The sequence below is a fragment of the Notamacropus eugenii genome, chromosome 5, assembly GCF_028372415.1.
Source record: "Notamacropus eugenii isolate mMacEug1 chromosome 5, mMacEug1.pri_v2, whole genome shotgun sequence".
Lineage (NCBI taxonomy): Eukaryota > Metazoa > Chordata > Mammalia > Diprotodontia > Macropodidae > Notamacropus > Notamacropus eugenii.
This window is the reverse complement of record NC_092876.1, coordinates 325,662,168-325,689,748: the sequence shown is the minus strand read 5'-3', so window position 1 is coordinate 325,689,748 and position 27,581 is coordinate 325,662,168. Positions and strand designations below refer to the sequence as shown.

Below are 27,581 nucleotides of genomic sequence, written 5' to 3'. Positions count from 1 at the left end.
GAAAGCTTCTGACAAGTTCTGCCTAGAATATAAGCAGCCATCCGAAGCCAAAGACTTAAACTGCCTTTCTTTAAAAATGTGTTTATTTCAGAGGTGTAATTCTCACAGCCTCAGAAATGGATGAGATAGAATTGGAATGTTTGCCCAAATATAGATGATAGAGAGGAGGTACTACATAGGTGGGTCAGGATATATGAAACAATAATAAATTCACAGACCGTGCACTGTCAGGAAAACCTGAATTCAAATCCCACTTCATACTAGCTGTGTGACTCTACTCAAGTCCTTAACCTCTGTCTGCTCCTGTTTCTTCATCTGTAAAATGCAAACAAGAATAGTACCTACTCACAGGAATGTGGTGAGGATCAAATGAAACAACAAGTGTAAAGCAATCTGCAAACTTTAAAGCATTATGTCTGTGTTCGTCCTTCATTTCTTAAGAAGACCATGCCATCAGAGAAATGATGACATGACTTGCACTTGACTTTGTTCTGAGTGAGGGAGGGCTGTGCAGGTCACCAGCCTCACTTCTCCTCCAGAGCCACCTGAATCCAGTGACCAGATATTCATCAGGATGACTGGAGATGACCCAGGATGAGGGAATTGGGGTTAAGTGACTTGCCCAAGGTCACACAGTTAGCGAGTGTCAAGTGTCTGAGGTGAGATTTGAACTCAGGTCCTCCTGACTCCTGCACTGGTGCTCTATCTAGTGCACCTCCTAGCTGCCCTGTGTCAGCATCACAGGATAGTAGAAGATCCTGGTGATGAAGGTCAAAAGAATGGAGTTTTAATCTTTGTTCTGCCACTAACTCTCACTATGTGACTTCAAGAAGGTTAATAAATGTCTCCATGTCTCAGTTTCTCCCTAGTACTACACTTGCAATTAGAAGATCTGGGTTAAAAGTCTCTACTTCACCTTTATAGGTATGTGACTTTAACAGAGCAAGTCACACCTCTGAGACTCAGTTTTATCACCAGTTTAAAAATATTTCTATCCCCTCCCCTATTGGTTACTAGGAGAATGACATTATAGAATCTGAAACATACCTTATAAATGTGAGCTATTTCTCATCTTTAAAAATAAGAATACCAATAACTCTCATGTCTGGATAAACACAAAGTATAATCACAGTGCCATTGTAGTGAGTGGGGAAAAACCAAACACTGTATCAAAAAAGAAAAAAGATCTGTATTTGGATTCTCTTTCTGTTACTACTACTACCTGTATGAAATTGAATAAATAATTTTCCCTCTTTGAGTCTCTATTTCCTCCTTTGAAAAATAAGGGAATTGGACTAAGTAATCTCCAAGGCCCTCCCAGCTCTAAAGCTTATGAGCGTCATCATCACCACCATCACCATCTTCATCACAGAAGAGCATTTATTAAGTGTCAACTCTATTTATGCTAGGGCCCTAGGGGTGCAAAGGCAAACATTTAACAGTCTCTGCCCCCAAGCAGTTGACATTTTACTAGGTATGTACACTTTATATAATTATGCTGATTTAAGAAGGAATAGAATTTTAGCAACTTTGCCCCTGAATAAGGATGAGAATACCAATTCAGAATTTAGCTATCCCAGCCAGGGGACCCAAGATAAAGGCCTAGATTAACTGGCTATGAAGTACTGAGCAAGTATCATTTCTCTATGCCTCATCTATAAAATGAGAATATTGGCATAATGGGAAAAGGGATTTAGAACCCTAGGATAAGAATTTGAATGCTGGCTTTGGCATTTACTACCTGGGTGACTGGGTAATTTGCCTCCACTCTCTAGGCATGTATCAGTTTCTTCATCTAGAAGATAACAAGGTTGGCCTAGTTGGATGTCTAAAGGTCCTTCTAACTCTTAAGCGCATGACTCTCTGACCTAACCTGTGAATTTCACAGAGAGAATTAAATAATAAATGTGATAAAAATCACTTTAGAAAGTATAAAAGGATAATATAAACATTATATAATTATGCATAGCAATTATCACTAAGAAATACCTATGATGCCACGTAAACAAGAACTGGAGAGAACTATGTCCGCAATTTATTTTATCTCTTTTCCTCCTCCTCAGTCATTCCCAGCATTGCTACGGTGGTCATAATTGTCTGTGTCGGAATGCTGGTCTTTGTTGTAGCCATGGGTGTATACCGAATCCGAGTGGCACATCAGCACTGCATACAGGAGAGTGAATCAGCCAAAGAGAATGAAATGGATTGGGATGACTCTGCGCTTACTATCACTGTCAATCCCATGGAGGTAAACCATACCCCTTAACTGGAAAGTTCTTCCTAGAACCCCTTTTGCCTTTCTTCTCAGACTTCCAAAACCCTACCTATCCAAGGGCCAGATAAAGCTCTGGTCCTCCTTGAATTATTCTAACACTTCTAATTTGAACTAGAGGCTTTAGCGCCCATTTAATTACAAATCTTCTTATACATTGACTTGTTTACTCTTTGTTTTACTTATCAAACAAAATGATACACTTCTTAAGAGTTAGAGCCCTATATTCTTCATTTGTATACAAAGCTGGGAACATAGTAGGTGCTCAGGAAAGGCTTATTGAGTATATGAATGACTCAGCCTTGCTCCAAAGACTTGGGAGCTATCCAGGATAGAGTATATTCTGATAGGCAGTTTGATACATCACCTATGATATAAGGAGCCCTCTAAGGAATTTTTTTTTGAGGAGGGGAGTTGTTAGGAAAAAAGCCTACTTCTGTTACTTACTCCCCATATGATCTTAAACAATTCAACTTCTCTGGCCCTCAGTTTCTTCATCTATAAAATGAGACAGTTGAACTAAATGAACTCTAAGATCCCTTTAAATCTATCCCTCTAAATCTATGATCCTCTAATTCTTTGTCCTACCTAAAGCCTTTCAAAAAGTCTGTTCTTTGGCCAGCAAGCACTCAGCTTCTAAATTAATGAGCATTTGATATATTTCTACCCATACCCTACACCAAGTTCTCATCTTCATTGTGAAACCTCTACAGTCACACACCATCAATTCCTATGCCTTTCTGGATTTGTGAAAGCAAAAATACCCCAGAGAAGATAAAAGAAAAGTTAGAAGCCAAGCAAGTGCTAATCACATCAACTAGAGTTAAGTTGGTTGGCAGCTCACGGAAGAAGTTGCTGTCCCACCTCTTGGTAGCTAGCATTGGCACCAGCTACCTTCATTTTAGTGATTACATAGAACCCTAAGAGATTCAGCCCAGACAGAAAGAACTCTCTTCAGACAATATAAATAGGCTTACCCTTGAAAGGGGCCTGGGTATAGATGGTCAGGAAATTAGGAAGTCAGCAAAGGAATGATAAAAAGGGAGAATTGTGGAGCAATAGAGAAGAGAAAGGAGACATTGGGACCTGCCCCTATCTGTCAGCCACACTAAACTAGCATTGTAGCAGTCAGTATTCATATTGAGCACAGGTAATGTGTCCAGTTCTGTATAACTATAGACTAACACAAAAGCAGAAGAGGGCATGGTCCTGGCCAGCCCCATTTCTCCCTCCCCAACCCCAACAAACATAATCTGGGATGAGTGAGACTAATACAGGTGAAGCATTTAGAGAATACAAGATCTTACAAAATCAGATGCTAGATTACAGTATACAGTAGAGAATTAAGTGATACAGGAGGAATTAGAGAAGAAAAAGATCATTTTGGACTGGAATAGTGAGGGAAGGTTTCTTAAAGAAAATTTTCTTTGACCTGAAGCTTGAAGAATGGACAAGATTTAGAAAGCAGAGAGGAGATCCCATATGGAAGGAACACACGCATCAAGACAAACACATTTTGAAGCAAGCACCACTCTTCAACTTGCCAGAGTCAAAGGTGATAGCTAACTAGTTGGGGACCTGAAATAGGGGTGACTTTGGAGGTTTGCAACTAGAAGCTGGTGAAGCAATGATTGAGATGAAGAGAAAAGATGTGGAAATGAGGGCATAACAATGAAGACTGAACTTCTGTCATTATTGTTCCCTAGGTACGTAAAATAGAAAGGACTGTGCGTGTACCTGTCCAAAAGTAGTATTTCTGTCTAACATTACATATTATCAAATGATGTCATAGCCTCCCAATGAATTTGAGCATATATTTCCATCTGGAAAGAGGGTAAAAAAATTATCAACTATTTGTCTCAACTTCTCTGAGGGGTAAATAATAAATGAGAGGCACCATGGTTGGGTGATAAGAGTACTAACCTTGCAGTCCAGAAGCCCTCATTCCTACGTCTGATACATCATCGCTATATCAGAGTTTCTCATTGGTACAGGCAAATTCATTAAGACTATAAATTACAGAACTGATCATTTGAACAAATGGAAGGAGTTTCCACACGTGCAGTTCCCTAATAAACATAAGTTGTAAGTCCAGGCCAAAAAAGAACAAATAAGTTTTGTTGTAACCCCAATATTCATTGCAACCTCCATAGAATGTGTAACTCCTTACAAATAATAAACACTCTTGAAAGGTTCAAAAATAAGAAGCCTTTGCAGCAATTAAGGCCATATTAATGGAACTTTTGTTGGATTGACTCATTAAATGATTGTGATGACTTCTGTAAGACTGTCATAGAATTCCTTCTCCCAGTGTTTCAAGGACAACACTTGACCAACATCCCATTGACTCGAATCAATACCAGAAAGCCACTGAATTTCCCTTCTGTTTTACATATAATATGGCCTGTGTCTTTTCATCGATTACCAACCAGTTAGCATTGATGATGAACATTTCTCAAGGCATGAATCTTTAGCATTAAGAGCAGAGTTCCAGAAGACTCATAAACATAAGCACTTTCATGAGTGTTGCAATAGGAGATCCTTTAATAAAGGCAAAAAAAAATTAGTTTTATTGAGAGCACTCTGTGAATTCAGGTTCCTAAGGAAGGCTTTCTCAATGTGCTTTTTCCCTACATATACATCTAGAAATATGAAGAACCAGGCCATGTGGATGAAGAGAGTGAAGAAGAGGAGGAGGAAGATGAGGATGTAGAAGAAGACAGTTCCAGTGATGACTCAGATGACAGTGAGGAAGAGGAGGAAGAGATTGGCAAAGGCAGAAGTGGGCAGCATGGCCCCAGGCAAGCCCAGCTGGAATGGGATGATTCAACACTCCCTTACTAGGCTAGCCCATGGTCCCAGGCGTTTCCCTTTTGTAAACACCAATACAATGTATTCCTGAATCCAGTTACACAGAGACTATGAATTTGATGACAGGATTTGGATAGCCTTGCTCAGCACAGCTTCATATAATGACTTGACCCTTTGCTCCTAGGGGCTGAGAAGGCCCAGGAAAGCACAGATGACCCAGATAAGTCCCACATTGTCAGTGAGAGCTCTTGACTTAGCTTGCCCATCTCTTCTCCTCAAATGCCTCTCTCCATTTCCTATGGGCTTACCAAATTCCTGTCATTCAATCCATAGAGTTTTGCCTTTGCTATTTTTTCATATAGGAAGGTTCTCCACTTCTGATATTCTTTATTTCTGCCAGGCCAAATGCTCCCTCTTGTCCTTGGGTATCACTTCACTGTGTGTCTGACTAAAAATTCTGCTTTGATCACAGTCCAACATTGTGACTGGGTGAGTGGCAGCAGGTAAATTATGCTCATGGTTGCCTCTTGTTACCTCTTTGAAAGGTCAATGTTTTATGCAGAAAGGTTGGTTGAACTTCATAACCCAAGTTTATATTGTTAAGGAGACAAGATACACTTACTATAAAAGGATTTTGGGGAGAGGAAGGAAGAAGATATTACCTGCTACCTTCTCTCCTAGGCCTATGTTAACAGAATATCAGTAACAAAGGATCATTGTTTACTGTTGGTCATGAGCAGTAGAACTGACCTCCAGCCATAGATGTGAGACCCTCCAATGAGCATTCTCAGATCTGTACAGTTGTATTGCTACAGAATCTGACTGCATAATGCTGTCCCAGCTGGGAAGCATGGATGCTGAGACCACTGTTTCTACAGACTAGAATTTAAGAAGGTGGGAATGAAAACAAAATCTAGGCAAGGGAAAATATTTCATTTTGCCTACTATAGGATTATACAATAACAGCTAGGATTTATAGGGAGGACAAGGGTAAGGGAGGTGACCAATAAAACATGATTGCATGTTGGTTGGGCCACTATCTGTTCAGCCAAATAGTAGCACAGAATTTTGAAAACATCACCTGGTAAGCATATCCTCCTTTGTATCACAGTCCCCAGGTCCCCTTATCTTCTCTTTTTTGCTGCCTTTTCTGTTGATAAATGGGCTTCTCAAAGAATATTAGGACATGAAATTGAAATGCCTGGAATTAAAAATGAAAGCTTAGAAATGAAACAGCTAGAAACTAGAAGTACGTTGGTGATAATGGTATCTGTTAACCCCACCACCACCACCACCCCCCAAAAAAGCTCCAAACATTAGAAAGAAAGCAAACATATCAATACAATCTGCTAAGTCGGGTGAGGGGGATTTCTCCCTCTCTTTTTTAATGTAATGAAATCTTTTTGATCTCTAGCATATCACAGACACCTAGTAAAGCAACTGTTGCCATGGTAGCTAGTCTAGAGTCTTTTGTAGCCCACAGAATAGCAAGAGTGGGTGTGGAAATACTGGTTGGCAACCTAGAAGACTCCCTAAGAACTTGAATTTTGGTTCATTCCAACTAAGTTTCTGTTTTCTCCTCCCCTCACCCCCTCCACTATGTTTTCAATCTTAGGTGAAGCTTCCCATAATCCTCCGCCCCTTATAGAGAGATATCTCCTGATAGGATATGTATGGGAGAAAAATGATCACTTACCTTTTGAGGTTTAGGTTTAACGACTAGCCAAGGATCTTTCCTGCTTATGGAGTCGATACCCTTCCTTCCTGAATTAAAGGACAGTTAAATGTTTAAAATCTTTAAAGGTCTTCTAGGGCATCCACCAATGCCAAGATCCCTGACAATGAATCTCTATGACCTTCTCACAAAAATTTAGGTTTATCAGGACAAGTCTCTAAACAAAAAATCACCACTACCACTCTGGTACGGCACCTTGAATCTTGCAAAGCACTTTTTCTGTCCATTATCAGGCAGGTATTTCCATATTCCTGCCATTTTACAATTCAGAAAATTAGATTAAACTTGGAAATTGGTGACTTGTCCAAGGTCACCTAGACCTAAAATTCTAATCTCCTGACTCTTATCTAGCTCTCTTTATATCACAGCACACTTTCTAGATCTGACTGGGCACCTCTGACAGCTCCTAGATCAGATGAGATAATATTTGTACAAGTGCTTGAATACATGGTACCTGACCCAAAATGCTTAATAAACACTTATTCCCTTCACTTCCCCTTCCTAGAGAAAAATCCTTTGGAAGAACAGAAGAATTGGGTTTCAGTCTCTATTAACTGGAAATAGACCCTTCTATTGTAAAAATGCATAATAACCATATATTCTGATCTGATCTAGCAGGAGGTCATTGGGGATGGTGGCTGGGGAGAGAATCTGCAGAAGTCATTTTATCCTTACCAATTAATTACTTGGAAACAAATGGATTCAAATACAGCTGAATTCTGAAGTTTCCAGCAAGTGAAATGAATAAATAATAACTTTATTTTTAAAACCCTTTTTGAATTAGAATTTGATTGAAAACATGTACAATTTTATTTTTACAATGACTTTTTTTCCCTCTTTCCATCACTCAGTGATTTCTTGTTTGCAGAGAACACATTTTTGGTGTCCTTCAGTTGTCTCCAATGGCTCTATTACTTATTAATGGCTGAATGAGTATGTATGAGCATTTTGAAATATTTATATTTCTGTTATTGGGGGGAAATTAGGTCACGGTAGTACATTACAGGAGTAGGAAAGATGGATCGTTTTATATGGTATTGGGCAAATAGATCCCATTCGTAAAGGGATAGTAATGGTAACAGGTCAGAAAGTGATCTCTCTAGAAATTTTTTTTTGGGGGGTTTAAAATTATAATGTCCATGCAAGCTTCAAACAGAAGAAGCTAGAATCATGCTAAGTCAGCAAGCATTCATTTTCTCAACCCTGTACTATTGGCAGTGGAAAGGGTTGGGGAGGGGAGGCAGGAAGAGACAAAAAAGAGATACAAAATGAATTGAAGTCACAGTTCCTGCCCTTGAATAATGTGTTGTCTGATTAGGGCCTTGCAATCTACATACCATCAAGCATGCTGGGGAAAAACAAAATCACTTGGATGTTTCCGAAGAGTCATATTCTTGTCATGTAAACTAAGTCTCTAGACAAATCAGTAACAACTTTCTTCCCTTCATCTGATCATTTGCAGGTGCATAGACACAACCTCATACTTCCTCTTTATAATGTACCTCTTTGGCTCTTTGTCATCTAATGAACTAGATTGAGTGAATGACCAAATTCTACAACTAATAAGCTCCCAAATCAGCAGAACATGAGACAACTCTGGATATTTCTACCACCTAATCAATACAATCAGACAATCAGCCATTATAATTGTCAAAAAAGCCTACAACCACCACTTTTTGGTAGATTCAAACTCTCTATAGACGTGTCTTCTGCAGTAATGTTCATCCAAATTCCTCAAAGGAATAATTTCCCTGATCTTATTAAGTCTAAATGTTTTTTAGATTTCTGTCCTCTCAAATGGTTTTATTATTTTTCCAATAGAATCTTGATTTTCCAACCCAGGTATAATTTTGTACATACACACATAGCTATAGATACATAGATATTTATAGGTATACATATGTGTTATATGTGTATGCATACATATATTCATACACATATACACCAAAAGTTTCATGGCATGAACATGGGCCCTCCAGTAATATCATGTGTTCTGAACAAGCAATTTTCCTTTTATGCACTAATATCTAATTCACTAAAATTGTATTGGAGCGAATCCCAGCTCTAAAATCCAACAACTGCCACTATTTATGTCATATATCACCAAAATTTGTTGTTTTTTTAATGAAAGGAAATAAGGTTTGTGGAACTCTGCCCCATTCATTACATTCACATGGCCCAGACTTTTTCAAGACCATGGTTCTATAGCCAAAAGCAATAGAATAAAAATGCCATCTGGTGTTTCCAGGTGTTTTAGTCCAGTAATCAGATTGACTGGTCAGTCATTAAGATGGCCAAAATAGTACTTAACTGAAAAGCGGTTAGTTTGGGAGTTTTTTGTAGATACACACCCCAAGAATAAAAGATGAGGGCATACCAGACATGAAAGGAACTTTAATAACCATGTAATCCAACTCCCTCATTTTATAGCAGAGCAGAAAATAGGGACTGGTCCAAAGTCACACAACTACAGGAAGAGCTGGGATTTGAAACTGGGTCATGAAGATGATGTTCATAACAGTGTGTATAAAAACATGAAAACTCCATTTTACCAGAATGAAGCAAGTCAAAATGTTCCCGATCCCACTCACTTCAATCTTCAAAACAGCTACAGGAGTGGTGCGCTTTGAACTTGATTAAAACCAAGTTCCAGAATGAATTCTCATTGAATCCAATCAAATCCAGGACAAACATTCCACAGTGAGAGGAGAAAAACTGGCATTCAGGGAACCAAATGATCAGTAAGAAGTCATTCCATTGAGCTACAGCATTAACTACCCAAGCCCAGTTAGCTCCCCAGACACTGCTGAGACCTTAACGATTTCCATGTAGGAGTATTCATTAGTGCAGACTTATTTTCATTTCAGCCCTGCTCATGATATAGCTCTAAAAATGATTCTAAAGACTTGTGCCTGTTTAAATCAATATCAACATAATCCGTAGAAAGTGCTACCCAGTGGACTTTAAAATTAGCAACCTCCTTGGCTTAGAGAGAGAGTATTAGTAACAGCAAGGGGAGGAAAAAAAACCTTATTTTCAAATATGCATTTGTTTAAATTAGCCAAACAGGTGGGAGTGATAAACAGAATCTACTTATCTAAGAGAATCCACAAAATATTTTCGGGTGAGAGGAATGTCACACCCTTTGGGTAAGTTTCCAAGTCTTTCTGATATATACCCTTAGCAAGCTAAGAATTGTGGGGTACAGTGCTCCCTAATACTGCTGTTGTACTTATTTATTGAAGGTGATGTTGTTTAAAGCTCCTGGCCCAATTTAATTTTCATGTAGCCATTTTCCAGGAGTTTAGCTGGAGGCAAAGGGCACAAATAATGTCAGTAGAGCTATCTCCTCTATCACCCTCATTTCCCTGTCTTTATTTATCTTTATAAATTTCATTTTAAATATTCTCCATATTTTGCACCTGCTAAAAAGGAAGGGGGGAAGCTAAATGAGGGCATGGCTCAGATCCTGGTCTTGATTCTTTTCCATGCAACAAGAAAAAGGTCAGCTGCAACAGAATTAAACACATATCTTGAAGGATTAATTAGTAGATGGAATTAGCAGTTTGCTAATATTTTGTGTTCTTGTTTGATCATCAGCATTCTACAGCTTTCCCAGGAGCAGGACAGATTGGAGATGTGGTATAATATTCAACCTACTTCTGGCTTCCCTGTCAGTCCTCTATCATAAGTCAAGGATGCAATTAGCATTTCCAGATCTCCTAGCCAACATTCCACTAAAGAATGCTTGGTTAAATTTCAATCTAATTGGCTTTTCCAAAGAGAGCCCTGACCCTTTTCATGGTCCTCTAAACTCCAGGTGCACTTTAATGGAATTTCAGCCTGGAGTTGCCATCAGAGTACTTCTGGGATTTGCCTCTGATTGTCAGGCACTATGACATTAATATCAAAGTTTAGGATTTAGGTAATTGAAGTAGGAGAGGCCCTCCTGTGATTTCAGAAAATACCCCTCTTCTCCATGGGGAAATCCCCATGAGAGGACCTTTCCCCATCCCCCTGCCCCAAGATGTGTCATACCTTTAACAACTAAAGCTGAATGAGTTTAAGATCTTTTCTGGAAGATGAGATTTTAATTAGGAAAAGGGAAAAAAGAGGCCAAGAACTAAACTGTTTTATAAATATTATCTCATTTGATCCTCACAAGGCAAATGTGGTTATTATCCATTTGACAGTTGAGGAAACTAAGGCCAATAGAGGTTAAATGACTTTGCACATGGTCACACAACTAAGTGTCTGAGGCCAAATTTGACTGGAGATCCAGCATTCTAACCACTGTGCCACCACTAGAGAAGATAAGAAAGCAGGAAGGCCCTGAAAGGAAGGAAAGACAGATAAGACTGGGGACTCAAAGACCCAGAAATGAAAGGTAGGTGGACTGGAAGCATGCATTTCACTTTTGCAGTTTTGAAATCTTAGAAATGAGACTGGTGTGAGGATAAATAAATAAATTCACATATATATCTATGTGTGTGTATGGTGGGAAGGGAAAGGAAGAAAGAAGATGTGCACAGCAAAGAATATACACTCTTTATGAAGTAATAATGGGAAAGAATTGCCACTTTCCATCACCTCTCATTAGGTGGTGTCTATATCTCAGGAGGCTGAGTTTCTCAGAACAAATCCAATCTATTCTAAGAAAAGGAGACAGATGATGGAGAAAAACCAGACCTAGTAGGAGAAAGTTTATATCCTCTGGTTGATTGGGGGAAATTGGTGGCTGGGCAAGCCTAGCAACTCTGATTCAGCAGTATATTGGCATCTCTCAGGAGCGTTCCTATTCAATCAGTGAAGCAGAGCAGGATAGAACCTGGGCAACATCATGAAGTAGGCAAAATCTGAATCCTCCACATACCTTTGCTCCATCTCTGGCACCCAACTCTGGTCTCCCCCTCCCCCTATCAAAGACTTTCTACACTCCCTAAGCCCCGTTGTAGCTTGTCTGCCCTGTATCTCCTGGACACCTGGTTTTCTGTACCTTTCAAGGGCACAATTAGATAATAGGATAAAACTAATCATTACCATGTAAGACAAGAAGGGAGATACTACTATTCCCTGCTCTACATTCCTACTCTTGGGTCTTTCCTCCTTTTTCAAGAATCATTTTTACCTTTTTTACAGTGGCCTTTTGGAGCCAATGCCTAGGTTTAAACAGTACTAATGGTAGAATTTCAGGTGCCTTAACAGGCAGATGGCAGAAGCATTTGGAGACAAATAAAGCCTGTCAGTACTAATCAAAGTGTAGTACTCACCAAATTATATATACATTTGCCTATAAATAGGGCCTGCCCAATAAGAAGATTCTGAACTGTGGCACATCCTCTGCCCCCAACACCAAGCAATGGGCTACTTTGTTCCTTGAATTGCTGTTCATTAATTCCAGGCTTTCCCCATTTAAATTTGGGGGTGGCTGTACCTGTAAGGGACATCTTCTCCCCTCCCACTTCCCCCAAAAAGCCTTTTATAGCCCTTTATAGTTTTCTGATGCTGCACTGGCCCTAATGAAGCAGTTCCCTCCAAGACTTTTGTCTGTTTGGCTACTCGTGCTTCTGAGCCTTGTTTATGAGCAACAAGCAGCTAAAGCCTAGCTTTATTAGAAAATAATTAAATTGTAATGCAGAGTCTGAATCATTAGAAAAAAATTACTTCAGTGCTCATTCCACCTGGCCTTTGTACATCACTGAAGATAGAGATATTCCAAGGGAGAAAAGAAAATCCTCCAGCAGTTTATTTAAGGAAGTTGTTAATTCAGCGTATTGAGCCTTGCCTGGGCAGCCATTTGTAATGGGCATTGTGGTATTCAGAGTCACAATTTATACAACAGATTGGACAGGGAATACATGTCTGCTTTTGGAAAGGCACTCACTCACCTCAGTAGTTACTACAAGTGAGGAAAAACATCAAACACTGCAAGGTCCATTTAGTCTGTCCTAGACTGGTTTTATACCTAAAATTATATGATTTCAGGGACCAAAGAGGGTAACCCTCCCTACTATTCTCTTCCAGTGCCGGAAATTCCATAATCAGAGATCCATTCCTTTGACTTAGGGTTACTCTATTATAAAATGTAAATATCTCCTCCTCAAAGGGATAAATATTTAGCTTTATTGGTAATTAGATGTAGTATGAATCTTTAACCACATCAAAGTTGATATCAAGGAAAGAAGGGAAAAGAGGATGCTTGAACAAAAAGGGGATGACGATAAAAACAGGAAGAAGAAATGCAGAAGATGTGTTTTTTCCAATATCACAGTTTTGCAAATAGTAGCCCTGATGGTATCAGAGGCATATAGTCAGAATCACTGGGATGGTGAGAGAAATGATGCCCCAGGGCACCAGGTCTTTTCCATGCATCAAAATTCTATATCTGTTCTAAGTGAATGGAAAGCAACTTCTCTGCCATAACTAATGAGTTCCAAAGACATCGTCATCATCTCCTAGAATGTTATCATCATTATTATACACAAGTGCACCCTTCTTAACCTGGCCTTGGCAACATGTATTTGGCCTGCATAATTATAAAGAAGGACCTTCTGATGGAACATAATCTGAAGACCACTGAATATTTCCATCAAAAACATATGTGAATTAACTGATTTTCAAAGAAGTAAGATACAAAGAAGTAAACTACACTGAGATCATTAAAATTCTGCTGGACACAGCTTCCTTCATCTTGAATGGCTCAGAAGGCACTTTGGGTTCTTATAGCGCCCTCGCCTCATCATTATGAATATTATTTGTGGGACTATGGAAAAATTCTAATCTACTTATTGGAGCTTTCTAGATGTTTGAGTTCTATGTAAGTGGGAGTTGAGAGAGTATAAAAGTTCAGGTTTTCATATATAGGAAAGGTAAATTAAGAGTGATATTTGCTTCACAGAAAGATCCATAATAGATTCTACTTCAATGTCAAAATACTTTAACATATAGCCTGTGATTTAAAATTTCTTTTAAAACCCTCTCCCCAAGGACCTCTTATTAAAGTTAATTCTCATAATGTCACTAGTATCAAAGCACTGTGTTAGAAGATGTAAGAAGCACTGCCATAATGTGTAGGAAAGAGAGAATGTTCCAAAATGAAAGAAGTCAAAAGGTCAGTTAGATAAATATGAAATTCAGGATTCTTGATTCACAACCTCTACCTCTTCCATTAGCACTTGTTCTTAATCTTATTTTTAAATCAACAAAATCATTGCTTGGTGGCCTGAAGTAAATTGTTGGATTTTGTGTAGCACAAATTAGAGCTCAGAGTCTAAGTATATGCACCATTTTCTTAAAGCTTCAGTCACTTGCCATTGTATAGCTTCTGTTGTCAATACACTGTGTAGTATGAGGTTGAAAAACATCTAAGGCCGCTTCATTCTGTGCAAAGAGAGCTAATGAAGAGTCCTTTCAGAAGGACAGCATTCTCTCTAGCCAACTGAGACATGGGTTAGCATTGTGTATGTATTGGGGGGAGGGCAGGGTGAGAGATGGACTCAGGAGTTGTCCCCTTCCTCAACAGAAGGAATAAATGAATTCCAAGGAAATGGGAATATAAATGAAGAGGTCACAAAGAGGAACCTATTTGTTTGTTTCTACAGGGAACATAGAGTCATCCTGCCTGTCAAAGAGAAGGAAATCCATACCTTTTTGACAATCTAGGACCTTTCAGTTGCTCTTTGCTCTCCCCCTTTAATAATCAGATTTACTTAAAAGGAGATTTATCAAGATGAATTATAATTCCAAATCTTCTAAATGAAAAGAGGACAGTGGGCATGTTAAAAGTAGAAATGTAAATGGTTCATACTAATCATAGATAACAGAAAAACGCCAGCTTTAACACCTGTCCCACTTTATCTTAGAATTAAGACGCTTCCTTGCAGATATTATTTCATAGAATTCCAGACTATTAGATATAGAGGTCAAACATCCCCTACTTCCTCGCTGCTCCCCACCCCCATCCTTATTTTATATATTAAGGAACTAAAGCTGAGGGAGGCCAAGCAATTTGCTCAAGCTCATTCAGGGGCCTCAAGCTGTATATTCTGTTTCCCAGACATGTCTTCCTTCCCCTGTAATAAATACAATTCTAAGAGAAAAAATGAAAAAAAAAATGACCTTTTTTCCTTTTTTTCACAACTGAAAAGATGGTATAAGTTGGAGTTTAAAAATCAAGGAAAGTAGGTAGATTTGTAGAGCTGAAGAGTTTGTCAGCATGATTAAGTATTGTGACCAGAAAGAGGGTGAGTTTTGGATTTGTCAGAGATCTGGATCCCTAAGGCTTCTGCCCAAGATGCTCATTTTTCTTGTCCTGGGTATATCATGTACATGAATTTAATGTGCATTCCTTTCTCCTTGAGGAAAACAAAAAACCATTAGCCCTGGTAACTATAGAATGACTTACTTAAATCAGTAGCTGGAAATTGAAAACCAAACCCTCAATTCCAGGACACTTACAGAAGCCTATAATGGTCAAGATAGTCTGAGGGACTTCAAAAAGGCTTTATATTCATTTATCAGCTATCAAACCTTCTTTGAGTTAAAAAGAAGGGAAAAAGAACTAAAAATAGTTGAAGTAAGAGGAAAGTAAAAAAATTAAACATAAAAGGTAGATAAAGATGAAAGTTAAGAGGATCGGTAAGGATGTGAATGGGTAAATTGACCTAGATGTTAGTGCTAAATCAATAAGCTATATGAGAGAAATAGAGGATTTAGAAAGTCATCTCTTTAGGTGGAATATCAGATGTCAAGATTATGGAGATGGGAGATAGCTAATGAATAATGGACATTTGAATTTAAGACTGTATCTACCCACACCCAAATTAAGGGGAAATCTATCTATTCAACCATAATGGGGTGGGCTGTCGCATCAAACCAAGCATTTCAAGTGTCAATCATTAGCAAGCAGTTGACTGAACAATTATTTCAGGCTTCACTGGATAGGATGTTGAGCAATTCAGGTGATTGCTTGACATCTTTCAATGTTTTTGGACCAGTCAGCCCAGATGGGGTCACTTCTACATGATGTGTAGACTTTTGGATTCAGCCATGAAGAAAAGTAGTCTGTAGGTTTAGAAATGAAGCTAAGCTTAGAGATTAGTGGCTTTCTGAGGAATCAGTAAGCATAGATAGAGCTGTTTGAGTGTTAAATTGGTGATTATATCAATGGTACTAGGTTGATGATAAAGTAGATAATAGGTTGATGATAAATCAGAGTGCTTCGGCTGTACTTTTTGGTGCCCGGGATTTAATTAGTGGATTAGTATGGAAGCTCCAGCAGAGGTGGGTAAACTATAGGATTGTGATAAATACCCTTTTGTTTATGAGGACCTAGATTATTTGCATATTAGGCCAACCTGTTGGGTATGAAAGATTTGGATAGTCCCAATTATATTGTAAACGGGAGGGGGGGGAATATGTACTACAAATCTTTGTTTCCCTCTATAACATCTGGCAACGTCTTTGCGCATAATTCGTCAATATTTCAAAAGATTTGTGATGTCATTAGCATTTGTACTCCCTCCACTGATACAATCTTTTGATAGAGGATTTTCATGAGGTTTTTTCTTTGTTGTTGTGGTTTGTTTATTTATTTTGTTTGGTCTGAACCTGTGATAGTGACATAGGGAGCTCCTGGTGTGAAAACTCTCTCCACAGATTCAAATTATCTTAAATTTATAACCTTAGAGACTTGCCTGGGGCACTGAGTGCTTGCCCATGCTTTCATAGCTAGCATCAGTCAAAGGAAGAACTTGAAACCAGGCCTTTCCTGACACCAAAGGTAACTCTCTATCCATTACACCATATTGCCTCTTGGAGCGACCAAAACCATTCATGACCAGGTGGTTCCACACTTTGGGGAGGGTTAGCCATATTGAGCTAGGTGTTTCTCAGAGCAGACATGTAGTTTGTTCCTAGGCCCTTTCTTGAAGCCTTTCCTACCATAGCTTACATTCCACTTGGTATAGCCTTCAAGAACCCAGGATCACATCCACAACACAAAGAAGCATCAGAAGAGAACTTTAGAGCAAGCTACATAATATGGCCTCATTTAGAATGTGTGTAATTAATTGACAGCCCAACCCAATTTGCCACATATTCAGAGAACCTTGGAGTAGAAGTGACCCCAAAAGTTAATAAGGTAACAACAGTGGAGCAGAAATTCTGAAACCCTCTGACTCCATCTCATATTCACAGCTACTGGAAGAAAACGGTTTTTTTTGTCAAATCACATAGACACAACAGAATGTTCAACCATCCAAATGCTGTGATTGGCTAGATGGATTAAGTAATTTGATAACAAGTAGTCAAGGGCTCGTGTGAATTGGAAACTCTCAAATGTCTACATAAAGTCAATAACCACTTCCAGCTAGAAACATGTTAGGGAGCCCATCCTCTAATAAGCACCATCTCTGACGTACTTTGCCTGAGAAAAATTGCTTTGCTTTATGAATTTTAGCCATATTTTTAAAAATATGATATTTGTTCCTTAAGGTTACACAGATGGTCCCAGAAGTTTCTTCTTTCCCTCACTTTTTTCTCTCCTCATCCCTCCAGACCTACAAAATATGTTTTCTCCTTTAGCTACTTGTAGAGCGTAGGCTCTTTGAATACCGGTATTCAGTTTGTTTTTGTATGCCCATCACCAAGCACAGTGCCTTGCACAATTGTAGGTGCTTAATAAAATGCTAATGGGATTGAGTAGCATATGAAATATAAGAAGGATGTTGAGGTAAAAAGAGGAGAAATGGTTTTAGATATTTGCTGAGTAGGCATATATTGCATGCTGGGAAAGACACAAGTTATCTTTGTACCTAGGTTTTCAGAACTCCATTTTGGTCCCTCTCATTCACTGCAAGTTAAGCCATAGCACTTAATCCTCTTCAGAAGTGTCCCAGATGGGAGCCTTATGATCTCTGGGTAGCCTCCTCACCCCATCTGTGATGACAGGAAGTGCGTCAGGAATGAACAATAACACAGGGCTCTTCTGAACTGTCTTAAGGAATCTCTTTAGCATAGAAAGGATGTTCATTTTGCTAAATATACTATCATATGAGGCTGTGAGATTTAGAACAATTCTAGGACTGTCAGGTTACAAATGCTCGATGTATTTATGGATAAGTGAATCTGATTTCATATGTGAAGCAGGTGAAATAAGCGGTGTCATACGCCTTTTTTTAAAAAAAGCGTAACCCTGATTGGAGAGTGATTGTAAAATATAAGATGCTTACGTTCACCTTCTTCTTTGCTATTCCTGACCTTCCCTGTACCCTGTTGCTTTATATAGCATCACAGCTAGTCCAAATTGACACAGAATATTTGCATTGAAAATTCAACTTTATGTGTGGTGGGATTTTTTTTCTTTTAAAACATTGTACACCAATTCATGATTGAATAACACCCTGAATCTGCAGCTGTTGAGATCCTAGCAATTTCATGTGACTTCTTAAATGATTCTTCAAGACAGCCCCCTGATTTTCAACTTTGACCTGTAAATGTCTACTACCAGATTCATTTCAGTGGTCACTATGGCACTTTCTGTGAATTGGCCAATAAATATGATTTTGGAATTTCACAATAAAGATTTTGTCCTGGAGTTTTTATTTAACTGCTTGTGTGATTTAAGTAAGTGTCTTCCTCTTTTGTGAATTTCTGGGGCCTGTCCCAAGACTGAATTTCCTTTTCAGATACATTCTCGTACACTGCATGGATTCTGGGAGGGGAAGAGATTAAGAGCAGAGGGAGGATTATCACAAATATCATTAAAGAGAAAGTTCCCCCTCATGGAGGATTATCCAGCTCTCTCTTAGGCCTAGCTCACATCAGCACTGTTACACTTTAGAGTGACTTTGACAGCAATGTTTACGAGGGACCAAGAAAAGAAGTCTTTTCTTAGATCAGTCTTAAATGATGGAGCTGATCTGCAGGATAAACCCAAGGCCAAACTCTGACAGAGCTCTGTCAGAGCCATTTAATAGGATGAGGAGACTGAGGCTTTGATCCAGGTACCTGAAACATACAAAACTCATTTCTTCTCTAAGGCAGTCCTCCCCTTAACATTGTGGTGCCTTTAGTCCTCTACCTCAACTAGTATTCATACAATAAGATCATTTCCACCTTTATCAGCTGACCCCAGGGGCCTATCATGTTGTGACCGATGTCTTAAGGTTCACTTTTCCCCACTGTCATTCTTAGCCACTAACCACCAGTGGAAGGACCAGGGAAGTTAAGTCATACATGGGAGAACTAGCCAGATTTCTGGGGCCTGAACACAGCTCTCTCCTAGCACAGCTGGGGGAAAGCAGGAAACTATCTCTTGATCCCCCTATCAAACTACAAAAGTCTAGGTATGGTAATAAAGACTTAAAAATTGCTCAACTAAGCTCACCCCAGATTCAACAATTCCTTTTTATGGTTCTAATATTTATAAACTGTACGCTTTCTTATCTAGTGGCCCTACTACCCTCATGCTGCCCCTAGATGCTCAGGGATTCCCTTATGTAGGGCTCCACTTACTTAAGACAGTGCTTCCCACACTCCAAACACCCTGTTGCCTCCTTCCCCTATTAAAATGCATGTTCCCTTCCTTCCAGACCATAGGCAGAGGTATGTAGTACACCACCTCCTCATGGAAGTTAGTCTAGTGGTTTTTGTTTTACCCCCAAATCCTTAAAACATCCTCAAGATTTGATTGGCTCAGGGGACTAAACTCTCAGGCAATATTAGGTCACATACCATTCATCCATGCACAAAACAGACATGAGGCCTTCTAGGATGCTTGGGTGTTGGACCACACTGGATAACTCAAAGACAAAGGGTCTTCGCTCAAATGAATTAACTTGGGGTGTCCTTAATATATATCCTCACTAATTATCCTTCTCCTTCTATGGCTAAATAAATTTCTTTTTATAAATTGCTAAGTGTCTGATTTCATTGTAATTTCTATCACAAATTAGTAGGTGATTGGTCTTAGACCCAGCCCTGAACAAAGGTGCTTGTCACTCTATGTCTAGACTTTTGTCATAATCTCCTAACTAGTTTCCAGGCCTCCAGATTCTTTCTCCCAATCAATTCTGTAAGGACATTGATAGATTAATCTTACTAAAGCAGCCATATGGTCATTTCCCGGCCCTTTTCCAGAATTTTCAATCACTTCCTCTTATTTCTGGATATAAGTTCAAACTCTTTAGTCTGGTACTCAAAGATCAATAATGTGCCCCTAATTTTTGCTTCCAGTCTCACATCTCTGAGCTGGCCAAATTGAACTGTTCACTGGTTCCCCAAATATGCCTTTTTCCTGCTTCAAATTATTTTTTTCCATAGCATTCCTTCAGGCTGACATGTCCTTTCCTCAGCCTCCCATTTTTTTTCACCAAAATTCTACCCAGCATCAAGGGCTAGCTTAAATGCCACTTCCTCTGGAAGGCCTTTTTAATCACCCAAATCAAAAGTGATCCTGCCCTGCCCTGTATCACTCATTCAGCACCTAGCATTTCATAGATAGTGCTTATAAACACATCTTATCCTTCTTCAATTAGTTTGTAAACTTGAAGAAAGAGACTGATCAGTAGATCAGTCAATAAGCACCAACTATGTGCTAGGAACAGTGCTGGGAATTCAAAAACAGGTAAAAGACAGTCCCTGCTCTGAAAGAACTTGCCATTTAATTAAGACGACACCATAAAAAAAACTATGTACAAGTAAGCTGTATGCAGAATAAATTGGAGATAATCAATAGAGGTAAGGCTCTATTATTAACAAGGATCATGCCCTTAGATAATTTTGTAATCTAATAAAGGTTCAGTGAATATCTGCTAAATATTCTGTAGACTATTTGTTAACTTTATGGAAGCTGCGTCACCCATATGCAGTAAGAGAAAGCCTGGACTCATTAGGCAGGACACTAGAGGCAGAACTCTAGCTACTACAAACAGGCTTGTTAATATGGAGTCTCCACCTTTCCCTCCCATTCCTTATATCATGCTACATAAGAAACTCTCCATTTTTCCTCTGCATTGGAGTAACTATCTTGTCAACAATCATGTTTGGAAGTGGCAGTAGCTCTGTCATACATGACCTACTAAAAGAGGGAATAGCCAATTAGTGGCCAATCAACTGAGTAATATTTCTTGATGCATTCAGGGTAGGGAAGAGGAAAATGGCTGGGAGAAAGAGAGATGGTAAATTCTCTGGATGATGGTTTAAACTGGGTGTATATTGTCATGATGAAATCCAATGACATGGAATGAAAGATTCTATCAACTGAAAACCTTGTGAGCCATGGGACCCCACAAATTTATTAACATGGTTAAAAAAAAAAAAAGGAACAGGTAGAGCTGTGGTGTTTGGTGGAATGAAATGGGATTGCAAGTGACTTTTGGGACTATCAGGGAAATAGCACTGGTTTACATATATGTAGACTAGACACCCTTGCTTTCACAGTGCAGTTTTAAGGGGTCTGGGAAGAGTTTTATGTTCTCCAAATCTTCTCTCTCACACCTAAAAATTTCTCCATGGGACTCCAGTCCAGAGGTTTTTCCTAATTGAAGATTATTCCATTCATGGACGTCTCATTGTACCTCAAACTGAGAACTTCAAAAGTTAAAGGTAAGCCATAGAATTTCAAAATCAGAGGACCTTAGAGGCCATATAATCTAACCTAAATCTGATTAAGAATTTCCTATACATGAAGGTCCTTTGCACAGACTTCAGTTTCACATAAAGCAATCAAAACTTGTTTCAACCCTTACAACCTTTTCCACCTTAGGGCCTGATACCCCATTTCCATGGGACGAACCACTAGTTGGTTCTTGGGACAACAAAGAAATTCAAGGGAACAAGGTAATCAGTCAGTCAGTTTACAGGCATTTATTAAGTATTTACTATGTGCGAGGCACCACACTAAGTGTAAAGGATACAAAAAAGGGCAAGAAACACAGTCCTTGCTATACAGTTGAAAAATCTTTCAATTTAAGGTCAAAGAATCTGAAATCCAGTTCAGTACCTTAAATATCTGTGGTCCTTTGATCATGTTAATTTAATTTCTCTGGGTGTTAGTTTCTAGCTATATGACCTTAGGCAAGGAACTTTACAACTGGCTGTTTGAATGTCATCTTCCCTATTAGACTGTGACCTCCATGAAAGTAAGAATTGTCTTTTACCTTTCTTTGAATCATCAGTGTTTAACACAGTGCCATAGGCACTTAGTAAATATTCACTGATTGATTGGAAAATAAGACAGTTGGATTTTATCAATAAGTTCCTTTCTCAGTCCTATGACCTTATGATCCTATGATAACCCACTCTTGCTTTCAGTGTCATTCTCCCTAGTTGCCATGTAAGGCCATTCAAATCCCAGTCGCTGAAATTTTATCAGCAACAACCAAAGTAAGCATGTTCTTGGAGCTTGAATCCAACTCTCTCATGGAGGGAAAATTGAAGAGGAAAGGGTGGCTGAAAAGAGAAAATAAGAACTCCAAATCAGAAGAATTACATGTGGGGTGGGGGGAGAGAGAGAGACACGTGATAGCAGCCGTTTTGAATTAATATACTCAGATTATCTGTGTGAATGACAACATAGTTACCCACCTGCCTTGTTTTATAAGTAGCCAGACACAATAAAAATTAGACAAAATTAAGCTTACACTCTTCATAAATCCAGAAATGTAATTAAAAAAAAAACATTTCTTCATATGGGGAGGTACACAGTCAGAAAATGGACCATTCGTGTCCTAGAAACAGATACCTAGTGATTCATGGTGGGCTTCTGAACTAGCCCCAGCTGTCCACATTTAACCAAAATGAGGATCAGAGTGAGAAGTCCAGGTGGAAGTAAAAAGAAAAAAAAAGATTTACCCTGTAAATTAAAAAAGTACTTCATTTGGAGTCAGAAACCTAGGTTTGAATCTTAGATCTCTTAATTTTCCAACTGTATGACCTTAGGCAAGTCACTTTAATTCTCTAGGTCTTAGAATCATAGATTTTCAGAGTGGTAAGAGGCATGAGAAGTTACCTACAGACCCAAAAGAAGTCCCCCAATATACAACACACCCAAAAGTCATTGCACTTTCAGTTTCTTCATCTGTAGAATGAAAATGTTGGATGTGATGATGTCCAAAGTCCCTACCAGCTCTAAATCCTTTTAGCCTATGACTTTTCATTGTACAAATACAAATGTCTTCCTAAATCAACTTCCCATGAGAGGCTGCTGATTTCACAAGATCTCTCCAAATGTGGATGGAAAAATATTTACAGGGCTATTAATGTAAACAATATATTTAAAGGGATTAATGAGAAGCAGACATAAGGACCATTAAGCATATCTGAACAACTTTCAATATGATGCTGAGGACCCTAATTATTTGTCAACATGGATGTCATTTTAACATTGACACTCAGTGGGGTAGAGAGGTAGACTGGTTTCTTACCAACATGAGAAACTAGAAGAAGGGAGGAAAAAACTCTAAATTTATCCATTGGCTTCTATTAGTAGTATAATGAGTCTATCAAATAAGGGCCCTTGTCTGGGTAGGAAAAGTTTCTGATCTATGTCCTCTTACCTCCACAGCAGTGACTTGCCACAGTTTTCTTTGGTCCTAAGGATAATAAAGTCAATAAGTTAACCATTCAATGAACATGAATTATGCAGACAAAGTAAATGGATAACCAAAGTGTAATCGTACTTTATCATATATAACTTCATATCATACATAACCACACAATAATCATACATAACCATACAATAATCATACATATACAGGAAATCCTCACCATTTTATGGGGCCATGTTGTAAAGATCTCTAAAATGTAGAAATTCTGTGAATACTCTACTTGCCTGAAGAGACTGAATTAGATTATCATGGAATGGGAATATGGAGCCGAGACAAGAGAAACTGAATAGTAGAGGGGCCTTGAAGTCCCATCTAAGCGGTCAGTATCCTAGGGCAGCAATATTCAGAATTTGGCTGCCTGCTTTTAGAGCCTTGCATAAAATCTGGAAGGTAGGCAGATTCTACACTTTCCAACTTCTCTCTCTGAGATTCTCTCTAACCTCCTACCTCTTCTTCCTTGTTAGACTGGTTTTCCAAAGCCAAAGATGAGAGCAAAGAACAAGCTTTATTAAGCACTTACAGTGAGCTGGACACAAAGCAGAGTGCTGTGAATACAAATCAAAGTAGAAAGTCATACTTTGCCCTCACAAAGTTTACATTCAAGTGGAGGAAGATGGCACATAAGGGGAATCCGGAAGGGGAGGGGGTTGGAATGAGACAAACATACCTGGTGCTGGCTAGAAAAAGTCAGGTGAGTCATGAGTTGTGGCTTGGAGAGGAATGAGACATTACTGACCTGGGATACCCTCCTAAAAATGGAAGTTCTAGAAGGTACTTTGAAATTTTGAATTACAGGGCAGGAGTTCAGTCTTAGAGTTTAACACCACCACTCCACTATGGATATTCTCTCCCTTCCTTCTCCCCCACTCCAAGCAAAGCTCCCAGTCCCAAATACCAGGTATATTGTGTTATCGTCTGATTAAAGTAATTCACACCAAAGTATTAAAGAGACAACCCGATTTATGTTTGAAAGGTTGGTTGCTGTCCTTCATTCTCACTGTGCTAAAGTCAAGTTTCAATGTGTCTGACTGTGGCTGATCAGACCAATACGAGCTTGGAATGCTCTACCACAGGTGGGGCCCAGATAGTCTGTGTGAATATTTGGGGTGAATTCTCTAAATTTGTGCATCCTGCAGTTCCTTTGGGCTGCCTCAATTCTGCTTTGCTCATAGAGCACAGCACCTTCTCTGGTGAGGGCATGCTAGGTGGCCCTGTGCCAGTATCTCCCATGTCACATAATCAACTCCAAAGTTCTTAAGAGAAATTTTGAGAGTGTCCATCTGTCACTTCTTCTGACCACCATGTGAACCCTTGCCCTGTGTGAGTTCTCCATAAGACAGTGTTTTTTGGCAAGCACATGTTTTTCCTTCAAACAACCTGGCCAGCCCAATGGAGTTGTGCTCTCTGAAGTAGAGCTTGGATGCTTGGCAGTTTAGTTTGAGTAAGGACCTCAGTATCTGGTACCTTACTCTGCCAGGTGATCTTCAAAATCCTCCTAAGATAATTCAAATGGAAGTGATTCAGTTTCCTGGCACGGTGATGGTAGACTGTCCAGGTTTCACAGGCATACAACAATGAATGAATACTTGAAAGGTGAAACTTGCCAAGTCATATGAATCTCTAATTTCAAGGAATGAGGGGAGAGAACATTATTTGAGTCCCCGGGACAGTAGGTTTTTCCTTGCCAACTCTGGGCAACTATTTCCATCCAAGAAACCATGTGCTCCTGTCTCCTCCCCACCTCACAACCCCCAACCCCACCCTAACATGTGTCAAAGTAATATTCCTAGGAATAAAAAGGCATAAGCATTATAGTGGTATATCCTTCCAATCTTGGAAAATTTAGCAAAAAAAAAATCCCTACAGAATGTAGCAATAAACAAAGAGTCACACTTAGAGTTGGCACATGTCCCAAATATTTAATACCTCAACTCCTGAATCTATGTGAAAGATATAGTCATTCTTAGAACTAGTTTGACTATTCCTATGGGGATCTCTGGTATATCCAAGACTGCCCTGGCTCTCATTTTGTGCACATGCCCTATGTTCTCTTGGTAGGGTGACCGTATAAATTCTAAATTTTTTAGGGTAAGGCTTTGCAAAAAAGTTTTTATTAGACCACATGTTCAAATTTCCAGTTAGGAAGATATGGTCTATGTTCCTATAAGGGGACATATGAAGAAGAATTTAGAGTTATTACCGAGGCCCCTAAATACCTAGGTTTAGGTATTTCTAGGAGAATCGGATGAGTTCTGCTTGCCAATCTCTTGAGACGCCTTACCCTCCAAAGTAAGCATAAGAACACACCCAGGCCAAAAAGAACCTGAGTCTTTGCCTCAGAACAAAAAAAAAATAGTTGGAGGACAGCATCTAAGAGTATTAGTACTATGTGCTGGTATACTGCTTTAGTACACAAAAGCCCTGGAATCAGAGTCAGAAGAGCTAGGTTAGAATCTTAGGTCTTTCACTAATTTGCTGTATGATCTTGGACAAAATACTTTATCTTTCTAAGCCTCCATTTTCTCATCAATAAAATAAAGGTGTTTAACTAAATAATCCCTAAGACTTCTCCCAGTTCAATGATCTTTTTCATTTTATCACACATAGATCAAAAGAACCCTTAACTTCTGAGAGTAAGTAGCTCAGTGGATAGAATGCTAAGCCTGGAGTCAGAAAGACCTAAATTCAAATGCAGCCTCCGATAATTGCTAGCTGTATGAACCCTGGAAGGTTGCTTAACTGTTGGACTCTGTGCACTAGAGGACATGGCAAACAGCTACAGGTTCTTTGCTAAGAAAATCCCATAGGCAGTATTGGTGTGCTATGATCCAGAGGGCCAGAGTCAGACATAACTGACCAATAACAGCAATTTGCTACTAGAGACCTCAGTAAGGCCAGAATAAGTGGCTGATCTCTGGAACACCAAATAGAAGACACTTGGTATCATGAATAGAAGAGGGGAGAGTTAGTGGAGACTCAGTAGGAAGAGACACATATCATAGATTTAGAGTTGGATAGGTTGATGGAAATCATCTAATCTAATCCCCTCATTTAACAAATAAGGAAATCTAGTGAAATTCATGAATTGCCCAAGGTCACACAAGCAGTAAGTGGCAAAATCAGGATTCATCCTCCAATCCTCTAATTCAAAATTCATCACCCCATCCACTAGTCTTCCTCTCAAGCTAGCTAGATAATGGACCCTGAACATTTGGCATTAATTCTATGTTTTTTACATATGTATCTGTGTATATGTTGTTTTCTCCTAAAAGAAAGTAGACTTCTTGAGGTTAAAGCTATGTGAAGGTAAGTTTCCTTTTGTTTTAGTATCATAAGAATTAGCATTATACCCAATACGGAATAGGCAATGGAAGCTAGATGGTGCAGTGGATAGAGTACTGTTCCTGGAGTCAGAAAGACTCACCTTCCTGAGTTCAAATCTGGCCTTAGACACTTACTAACTATGTGACCCTGGGCAAGTCACTTAACCCTCTTTGCCTCAGTTTCCTCATCTGTAAAATGAGCTGGAGAAGGAAATCACTCCAGCATCTCTGCCAAGAAACCCCCAAATGAGGTCATAAAGAATGGAACACACCTGAAAAACACCTCAACAATAACAAAAGTCAATAAATGTTTTGATTTAAATTGAATCCCTCAAGGGTCCAGAAGGGCCTCTCTTCCTAAAAGGGATCCACAACTAGAGGCTTTGGTTGGTCTTCACCTGTCTTGGTGTCTATACATGTGTCTCTACCCACAGGACTAAAGCACACTCAGCTCCAAGTGGGGTATCCAATCCCTGATCATACCTATTATGAATGGTTGATTCATTAAATGAAATCTATCATTAGTTATTAACACCTTAATTATCCATTAGCACACTAGACAGAGAAGAAGAGAAGAAACTTTAAGAAGTAGAGGAAAAGATGTGAAATGGAAGGGAAAGGTGGAAGGATATCACAGAAAAGCGTCCTGGACTTAATTTGCTGAGAGCTGACCTTGGTCGTAAGAGACAGTGTAAAAACTTGGTGAACTCTATTATCTCATATCAGGTGCAAGAGTTATTTTCCCCTGCCTCTAAAAAGAGACAATAAATACCCCAAAAATAGGACAGTCTTTGTGCAGCAGGAGAATGTTTAATGTGAATTGAGAGACG

General features: G+C 39.1%; 1 protein-coding gene and 1 long non-coding RNA gene across 2 annotated transcripts in view; one reads left to right on the top strand and one right to left on the bottom strand.

Moving 5' to 3' along the window:
• Window positions 1-18,400, top strand: part of CLSTN2 (calsyntenin 2) — a 962,254-nt gene extending 943,854 nt beyond the window's left edge. Inside the window, exons 16-17 of the mRNA XM_072613511.1 lie at window positions 2,064-2,248; window positions 4,919-18,400. Coding sequence (XP_072469612.1) covers window positions 2,064-2,248; window positions 4,919-5,116 — 383 coding nt within the window. The 3' untranslated portion in view covers window positions 5,117-18,400. The remainder of the gene's footprint in view (window positions 1-2,063; window positions 2,249-4,918) is intronic.
• Window positions 1-24,432, bottom strand: part of LOC140506382 (uncharacterized) — a 53,566-nt gene extending 29,134 nt beyond the window's left edge. Inside the window, exons 1-4 of the long non-coding RNA XR_011967907.1 lie at window positions 24,096-24,432; window positions 23,378-23,413; window positions 6,780-6,847; window positions 6,165-6,284 (exon numbers count right to left, since the gene is read on the bottom strand). This is a non-coding gene — a long non-coding RNA (uncharacterized lncRNA). The remainder of the gene's footprint in view (window positions 1-6,164; window positions 6,285-6,779; window positions 6,848-23,377; window positions 23,414-24,095) is intronic.
• Between the last annotated feature and the right edge of the window lie 3,149 nt (window positions 24,433-27,581).